Genomic DNA, 9,416 nt, shown 5'->3' on the forward strand with positions numbered 1-9,416 from the left:
TTTAAAGGGCAGCCAGCCCTGCCGGCAGATTTAAATTTTCAAAGAAAGATCCCCCCAAAAGTAAATAAATAAATTTCTTATAACCCTTTCCCACCACCCCCCCAATAACAATTACAGTAAGTATTTGCCCTTCCCCCCCAAAACACTTACTTTTTACATCTGACCTCCGCACCAACCCCTCCCCCCCACCACCAGACTGCACAAAGTTTAAGGCTCAACCCTTACCACCATCCCCTACACCCATTACACATATCTGACTCCATCCCCTGCCTCCCGCACTGATAAACTTTACCTCCTCCGCCCACCCCACCAGTGTCACACCGTGGATCTGAAGCTGCGGGAGTGCCGGCCCTCAAGATCTCATTTAAGTGTATTTAAATGTATTCATTTTATTGATTTGAATATGTTAATTGTGGTCCGGTCACCCAGCGGCAGAGGGGCCGTCACAGAGCCTCACCGCCACCGGGAAGCTCGGGCCAGGCCTTGTCGGCATCAAGGTCTGTGGCGGGCCTCATCCGGAGCCATCTTCAGGAGTGACTGAGGGGATGTGTTGTGAAGTGCTGGATACAATTGAGCCTGGGCCTTTTCATCCACTATATCTGGAAGAGGAAAAGAGGTAGAGAACAGCAAACGGTTTCTGAAGCGATGAGTTCACATATCACTTTCAGTAGAAAGAGAAACATGTGATTTTCAGGATATGGCTCTCTGAGTGAATGCAGCATACAATAAGATAAGATGGAAGAGAAGCGGAATGCCATCGTGAACTCACAGCTGCCACATGCCCTACATCCATATCTCCGACACTATCCATGGCTTACATTTAATGTATTTCCTTCTCATAGGGTGTGAGCGGTCAGAGGTTTGGCAACCTCCACTTGGTGCAACTCTCTCTCTCTTGGTTGTTGTAGGCTGTCTTGTCCTTGAAAAAGAAAGCACAAAGGGCCAAATTATATTTAGCTGCCAATATTATGTAGTTATTAGTCTATAACCCATAATTGGTGCAGTGACATCTTCACACAACAGCAGTAACATACTTTGCAAAGCTGTTCATAAGGTAAAAGCATGTAAGGATACAAGTGAAGGAAGACTTGCGGATGAAGGCTCAGGAAGTAAAGGGCACAAAGCTACTTAATGATCATTGATGGTAACCAGGTCAAACACTTTAACACAGTATTAGTAGGGGAGGAGTGGTGGTGGTGAGAGTCATTGCTAATGGCAGAAATGCTTAGCATAGTGCATTCTTAGAATTTGTGTGACTCACTCCCCTACTCTGACCTACCCGAAAAGATCATTAAACTTTACTCTACATTGAGTAAGTATGGGATCATTCCATTTGTCCTGGCCATCTCTTTTCATTGCCCCCCCCGGACAATTCTTCTTGCATTACTCCATGCCAAACAACTTCTTCCTTCTGCAGTACTTCCACAGCTGCAGAAGAAAGCCTGGGCCTTTCAGCCCTCCCACCTGCTTGAGACGTTTTCTCCCAAAAAGTACACCAAAATTAATTCTGATGTTCAGCTGCTTCAGGCCTTTAAATAGGCAGCTGTGTGCTATTCTTCCCAATCAAAGACATTTTTGACACCTGGAACAAAAATATTAAAATAAGGTTGATTCTAAAAATTACAGCACGGTCTAATTCTGCTCTATTTGTAGTTGGGATTCTGTCAATCAGAAAATCTATGCTATTCTGTTTATATCACATTTTAAGTATTATTTTCATAGTATTTTATTTTCACTGTGGCATTTCTGTATTAGGAATTCTGTTAATTTTAATGGGGACTATTGTAGGAGGACTTGAATATTTCCATTAGGTAAATGTGAACGAATACCATCTTAAGAATGATCTTTAACAGGATTGAGCGAGTAGCTTCCAAAAAGTTCATACTTAATTGTCACAGATTCAGATTAAATTATTTGGCTTTCTGATTCACTTTACAGCAATGTATTTTTAGAACTGTATAGCATAATTGAAGATTTTAGGATCACAATCTGACCAATAACACTTAGGAAATATGAACACAGGAACAGTAACCCCCCTCCCCCACTCCCTGTTCTGCTATTCAATGAGACCATGGCTGATCTGCAACCTAACTTCATATACCTGTCATATACCTGCCTTTGCCCCATATTCTTTAATACTTTGCTTCAGCTCCATGTGTTCAGGAGCTTTCTGAAAGCATCTGTGTGCATGAACACTTTTCATCAAACTCAGTTAAGTGCTGTGAACATCCTAGCAAAGTGAAAGATATAACATGTAATTTGGAGCTCCATGCTCCCAGCAGCAGCTGAACTTGTACTGGACTGGGATCCTGGCAGCCGGCATGGTAAATGGAGCTGTTCCCATCCGTCATGTGGCTGCCTGTCCCACCTCAATTTTGCATAATGGAGGCGCGGGATCTCCCCCGCCCCCACCAATCACACGGCGGGGCGGGAGGCGATTCGTTGATTATGGCCTCAGATGACTCCGGAGAAAGTGCTGGTGCCATATTTAAAGGTCTGCCAGTCCTGCATTCACTCTTGTCCTGGATACGGTGCAGCCTACAACTCTGTCCTACTGGGTCCTGCATCCCCCCCACCCTCCGAGGAAGACAGATGAGGAGTCAGAACAAAGACACAGGCTGGCCCCACGGTTCAGTGATGCCTCCGTGCAGATTCTCCTGCAGGTTGCAAGGGAAAGGTGGGAGGTTCCCTCCCCCCACGATGGCACGAAGAGCAAGCCTGGGTGGAGATCGCAGGGGAAGTTAGCAGCAATGGGGTCATCCAGCGCAACTTGGTGCAATGCTGGAAGTGGATCAATGACCCACTGTGTTAAGACAAGGTGAGAGCTCTGTACCAGTCGCCTTTTTGAGGATTGCATGTGACAACACAGGAGGTTCCGTGACATGGGGAGGGTGGCAGCGATGCGACGTTGCCTGAGTGCCTTGGGATCTGTCTCTTCCTGACTGTGTCTGTTGACCACAGGCCACCTTTCTTCATAGCTCACCCCTTAACTCCCATGACAGTGAGTGTTGACATGAGAGATATCAGATTCCACAGTAGGGGATGAGGGGCTGAAAAGAGCTGAACTGTCATTTTGATGTGTGTGCCATTCTCAACCATCTCCACCCTTCCTCTTGTGGGACAAGAGGGTCCATAATAGGAGGGAGATGTCCCGGTCAGGCAGAGGAATACCAGATGGATGTCCACTGACCTCCGCTGAGGAAGCAGCCTTGGAGCTGGTGGGAAGCTAGGGTGGCCGATCAGTAGGCGAAGAGGAGACTGGAGTCCCTGTGCAAGAGAGTGAGGATTGTCTCCTGTTGGCATGTGCATCAATGTTGGAGACCACATAATACTTCTTAGGCATCAGGAGAACTGCACAGCCTAACCAACATATATTTGTGTTCGCTCTTGTAGGAAGTCATTCGCTGGGGTTCACTACCACTGGGGGACAGTCGTTCATCTCTGAGAAGGAAGACGACTCGGAGGATGCACCATCCCATGATTCTCTTACGCCCTCCACCAGTGCAGAGACTTTCACCTTGGTGGGTACACGCTCAGCTTTAGAATCAGGGTCACAAGCTGGTGAGAGCACCACACACATGCCCAAACAGCTGGCAGAGTCTGGGACAGGCAAGGCCTCCGATGTCGGAGGACTGTGGGTGGTCAGACCCATGCTGAGTCCCAGGCTGATGATGAGCCTCAGGTGTCGACAGCACAGGACATGCTGGAGTTGCAGAGAGGGATAGGGCAAAATCTGGCGGGGATGCCAGAGGCCATGTGCAGCAATGAGCAGACAATGGAGGAGTCCATCCATGCCATTACAGCTGTCATGTATCAAGCCTAAGAGTGCAAGCCTTCCTCCATAGAGAGGTTGGAGACCCTCATGGAGAGCCAGATCCCACAGATCAGCGCTGACCATCACCTTGGCCTGAGCTTGACGCAGCAGTGGCAAGGCGAGAGAATGAACAGGAGGCCAGATGATTCTGCTGCTCCTGGTCCTTTTCTGGTGAGCAGGGAGGCTCGAGAGCCTTCACAGGGAGGAGGAGAGGCTGACAGCCACATCTGGGGGCTCTCCTCAGGACGCTCAGGACCAGGAGTGTGGTACTGGGCTCCTCAGCCCCTCCGCCAGTGAGCCCAGCTTCAGCAGCTGCGACACTTGAGCAGAGTCCTGCACCAGTCCAGGACACCCCAGGCAGCCGGGGCCTTCCAGGCCTCAGGCAACCAGAAGATGCCCGCCAAAGTCATTACAGGCCAAGGGGCAACCTAATCAGCAGCTTGCCTCCAGCCCAGCTGCTGCCACCAGAATCACACCGCATAGGAACACCCGCAAACGGATTAAAAAGAGCACATGACAACACTTTGGGTTTCAAGGGTGTATGTTATACTTTCGTGTTGAACAATTAAAAGACACTTTGTTGAAATTTTTAGGCTTCATTGTTTAAGAACCATGCATTGTTATGCCTTAATTGTGAGATGTAGATCTCACTCTTCCCCCTTAGGGCTATGTCAATATGAACACAGCCTTCATTAACATGCCAATGTGATGAGAGCCTTCATTGACAAATGCTCTCCCATGGGCACTAGCACACATTGTATCCGCTCACAAGACAAGGACCACAAATGAAAGGAGGTGACAGAGCTCGGGCATTAAGATGAACCTTTATTTAATGCTTTGTGAATGGACACCAGGATGGATGCAAACGAGTCATTGTGGGGTTCTCTCTTGTCTCCTTCGTGTATATCTCAACCTGTCTGGCCTCGATCCTGCCTTGGTACCCGAGGATGTGCAAATTCTGTCAGCACAGTCGCTCATGGACCTCAGATCCCAGTCTAGATGATGGCCCAACCTCTGTTTCAGCTATATGATAGCACACCCATCACACAGCAGTTTGTCTACCACATACTGACACCCCCCAAATGTATATTTTGACCCCTTGCAGAGTCTGCAGCTACCCCAGAACCCTTTGCAGAGCTCCTGCTACCCCAAACCCCTTTGCAGAGCCCCAGCTACCCCAGAACCCTTTGCAGAGCTCCTGCTACCCCAGACCTCTTTGCAAGTCCCCGCTACCCCAGACGCCTTTGCAGAGCCCCCACTACCCCAGAACCCTTTGCAGAGCTCCTGCTACCCCAGACCCCTTTGCAGAGCTCCCGTTACCCCAGACCCCTTTGCAGAGCTCCTGCTACCCCAGACCTCTTTGCAAGTCCCCGCTACCCCAGACCCCTTTGCAGAGCCCCCACTACCCCATACCCCCTTTGCAGAGCCCCCACTACCCCATACCCCCTTTGCAGAGCTCCCGCTACCCCAGAACCCTTTGCAGAGCCCCGGCTACCCCAGAACCTTTGCAGAGCCCCGGCTACCCCAGACCCCTTTGCAGAGCCCCGGCTACCCCAGACCCCTTTGCAGAGCCCCCACTACCCCAGACCCCCTTTGCAGAGCCCCGGCTACCCCAGAACCCTTTGCAAGTCCCCAGCTACCCTAGACCCCCTTTGCAGAGCCCCCACTACCCCAGACCCCCTTTGCAGAGCTCCCGCTACCCCAGACCCCTTTGCAGAGCCCCGGCTACCCCAGACCCCCTTTGCAGAGCTCCCGCTACCCCAGACCCCTTTGCAGAGCCCCCACTACCCCAGACCCCCTTTGCAGAGCCCCCACTACCCCAGACCCCCTTTGCAGAGCCCCCACTACCCCAGAACCCTTTGCAGAGCTCCTGCTACCCCCGATCTCTTTGCAGAGCTCCTGCTACCCCAGACCCCTTTGCAGAGCCCCAGCTACCCCAGAACCCTTTGCAGAGCTCCTGCTACCCCAGACCTCTTTGCAAGTCCCCGCTACCCCAGACGCCTTTGCAGAGCCCCCACTACCCCAGACCCCCTTTGCAGAGCCCCAGCTACCCCAGAACCCTTTGCAGAGCTCCTGCTACCCCAGACCTCTTTGCAAGTCCCCGCTACCCCAGACGCCTTTGCAGAGCCCCCACTACCCCAGACCCCCTTTGCAGAGCCCCAGCTACCCCAGACCCCTTTGCAGAGCTCCTGCTACCCCAGACCTCTTTGCAAGTCCTCGCTACCCCAGACCCCTTTGCAGAGCCCCCACTACCCCATACCCACTTTGCAGAGCTCCCGCTACCCCAGAACCCTTTGCAGAGCCCCGGCTACCCCAGAACCTTTGCAGAGCCCCGGCTACCCCAGACCCCTTTGCAGAGCCCCAGCTACCCCAGACCCTTTTGCAGAGCCCCCACTACCCCAGACCCCCTTTGCAGAGCCCCGGCTACCCCAGAACCCTTTGCAAGTCCCCGGCTACCCCAGACCCCCTTTGCAGAGCCCCTACTACCCCAGACCCCCTTTGCAGAGCTCCCGCTACCCCAGACCCCTTTGCAGAGCCCCGGCTACCCCAGACCCCCTTTGCAGAGCTCCCGCTACCCCAGACCCCTTTGCAGAGCCCCCACTACCCCAGACCCTCTTTGCAGAGCCCCCACTACCCCAGAACCCTTTGCAGAGCTCCTGCTACCCCCGATCTCTTTGCAGAGCTCCTGCTACCCCAGACCCCTTTGCAGAGCCCCGGCTACCCCCGATCTCTTTGCAGAGCCCCGGCTACCCCCAATCTCTTTGCAGAGCCCCGGCTACCCCAGACCCCCTTAGCAGAGCCTATAGCAACAAGCTCCCACGATGACCTCCAAGGCCCCCCTCTTCCCCTATACAGCAATGCTCAAGGCTGCCTATCCGTCACGTCAATGTGCTCTCTCGACTTTGTGCCGCTAGGTTTCACTGGTCATGAAACCGGAGGCACGTCAGTGCTGCCCGCCTTTCACAGAATTGGCCATTGGTCATAGAATTGCTTTGAATGATATTTAAATATATTTAAATCAGCATCTCAGCAAGATAAAATAGGTTCCCGTCGCGCTGCGGCGAACATCGCCATTGTGCTTTCCTGCCACTGACAAAATCCAGAACCGATGGCACAACACTGGATTTCTGGGCAGACGTCTGCGTTCCAATTCGCCACCACCCCCACCCGTCTCCTGCCACCATTCCTGCCCTCAATGGCTGAACAAAATCTAGCCTGCAGGGAGCCCGGGTCAAAGAATTATGGCTACAATGTTGCAGCCCTGTTTGTGAATAATGCTCCCTTCGCAGGTTTAACCCTATAAAGGAGAGGCACGAATGCTGGCAAATCTGAAATAAAAGCAGATCTACAGGAGCATCTAGCAGGACAGGTCTACTAACATCGGAAAAAGATAGATAGATGAGAAGGACTAACGGAACTACTAGCTTTAAATCTTCAGTTTTGCCTACATGTAAAAAATAAAGATTGCCTGGAAAGAACGACGGCACTAAACATTTTAATTAGCTCCATGAGGAATGACTGAAATATATTATTACAACATTTAAGTGGAGAAAGTGGAGAGTGTCGCACAATTCTCTTTCCACTCAGGCTGCCAGCATTATTTGGATTAGACAATGATATAATTCTGTGCTTTGTGATTTTGTTGCTCTATTGATGTCAAAATTGTTGAATATGGGAAAAATATTTCAATGATTTTATATCATCACATGGTAAAAGCTAGGCAAACTGACATATGAGATTAAATAGTGAAATAGATAGCAAGATAATTAGGAAATAGTTTAATGGGATTTCTGGCTATTTCTATTTTATAAAAATCTAACCTGTGCCTGAAAAAGACTCTGTGAAACATAATTCAGGTTGTTAGGAGATCAGTGAAAGACTCCATATTGGCTCAGACTGATCTGAAACTACTGCCATGAGAATGACATGTTTGTTGTTTAGGAACATTTGCACTACAGCAGATGTTGTACAGGTTCACTAAACTTTTGCAACATGGCTTATATTTAATGCATTTTAAGGATTCATTTTTAAATTAATTAAAAATAATTTCACTCTAAACGAATAATGATGCAACGACACCATCTACAGTATTTACTCCCAGGTATTTAAGTCTCTGTTAAGAGCCTGATTTGATATTGGGACTTGCTCTAAAGTTTTCACCCGCTCCTAATCAAATAAACTCATGGGAAGAAAAGAATTGTAGTTCTGTGTTTACTAACTGTGAATATTTTAAATATTTCAAGAATGTTTTTGACTTCAGCTTTGCTTCATTGGTAGGTTGGGATCTATTCTTAAGTCTTGAAAGGAGGTTGTGATTTAGAATTCAGAGTATTACAGCATTCGTGGGTGAGATTGACAAACAGATCCAGGTTGTCAACAACATGAACAGTAAAAGTCAGAATTGCAGGAAACAATATTGGGTTATTGCACCAACTGAGATAGTATTTTCGCTCATCTCAAGTCTTTTCACAAAAGAATTATGTTCAAGTCAAGCTTATGAAAGATGTCAGGCTGGTCTCATTACCACACCCTGAGACCTGAGGGCTACTTGCACCTGTGATAATTATAAGAAAGATATTTTATTGTGGTAAATGTGATAGCTGTGCACTATCAGCATCCCCACCCATAAAAACAAACTGGGTTCAGTTTTCTCTACAGTTGGGGTTTTGCTAGGGGAGCAAATTCTATAGATTTGGAATGCAGAATTTTACAGAAAGCACAATGAACACTGTTGTGGTTTTCATTTGGCTGCTGTTGGATACAGGGCCTGTTTTTATTTCTCCTGTGTGATCCCTTTGCTGAGTTAGTGGCGCTGAATTTCTCAGGGCTGTGTTTTCCTGACTTAACATTCCCTCTCTCCCAGAGGAGATGACAGACGGCGTGTAATTTAGTTACATTCGCTCGGATGGAGAAACACCTGGCTCCCTCCCCCAGGACAGGAAAAACCTAACAAAAAAAGATTAAAAAGAAAAAAAACCCTAGATCTTAGCTTGAAAATACTACGTAAAGCGTCATGTCATTATACTTCAGATTTATTTACTTTAATAAAATATAATCAAATCAAATCCAATCCAAGTGAATATAATGTAACCTAATTGATTAGTTGTCTGTCTATTTGTCAATATCTGTTAACTATCTGACTGCCTTTATGTTAGTCTATCTGTCTCTGTTGATTGTTGGCTATCTGCTTGTATGTTTATCAATCAAAGTGTGTCTATTTATCAACCTATCACTTATTTGTATGTTTCCATCTTTTTTTTTTCATCTACTAAGATTTTCATCTGTATATATTTGTTATCTGTCTGTCCAACAATCTATCCATCCCAAACTGTAGATGCCTATGTCGATCTATATTTCTCTCTGTCTATCTTTCTTACTGTCCATACACTTATCGTACAGAATATCACAATAAAAGACCACGGAGATCAGATTATGTGTATCCAGAAAAATAATACATGTAATATAGCCTGATGAGTAAAATTAATTGATGGAAAATTGTGTGGGCCACAAATCAGACATACTGACCTTCAGCCCAAATTCCCGATATGCACTACTGTTGCATGAAGCTCTGCTAAATCATCAAATTTACTCCTTTATTACT

At 48.0% G+C, this 9,416-nt stretch overlaps 1 protein-coding gene across 1 annotated transcript; it reads left to right on the forward strand.

Annotated features, from left to right (window-relative positions):
* The first annotated feature begins 4,896 nt into the window (after positions 1-4,896).
* On the forward strand, positions 4,897-6,609 carry LOC137374189 (uncharacterized). Its single transcript, XM_068039976.1, has one exon. The coding sequence runs from the start codon at positions 4,897-4,899 to the stop codon at positions 6,607-6,609; it is 1,713 nt and encodes a 570-aa protein (XP_067896077.1).
* The last annotated feature ends 2,807 nt before the right edge of the window (positions 6,610-9,416 follow it).

The sequence above is a fragment of the Heterodontus francisci genome, chromosome 10 (assembly GCF_036365525.1).
Source record: "Heterodontus francisci isolate sHetFra1 chromosome 10, sHetFra1.hap1, whole genome shotgun sequence".
Taxonomy (NCBI): domain Eukaryota; kingdom Metazoa; phylum Chordata; class Chondrichthyes; order Heterodontiformes; family Heterodontidae; genus Heterodontus; species Heterodontus francisci.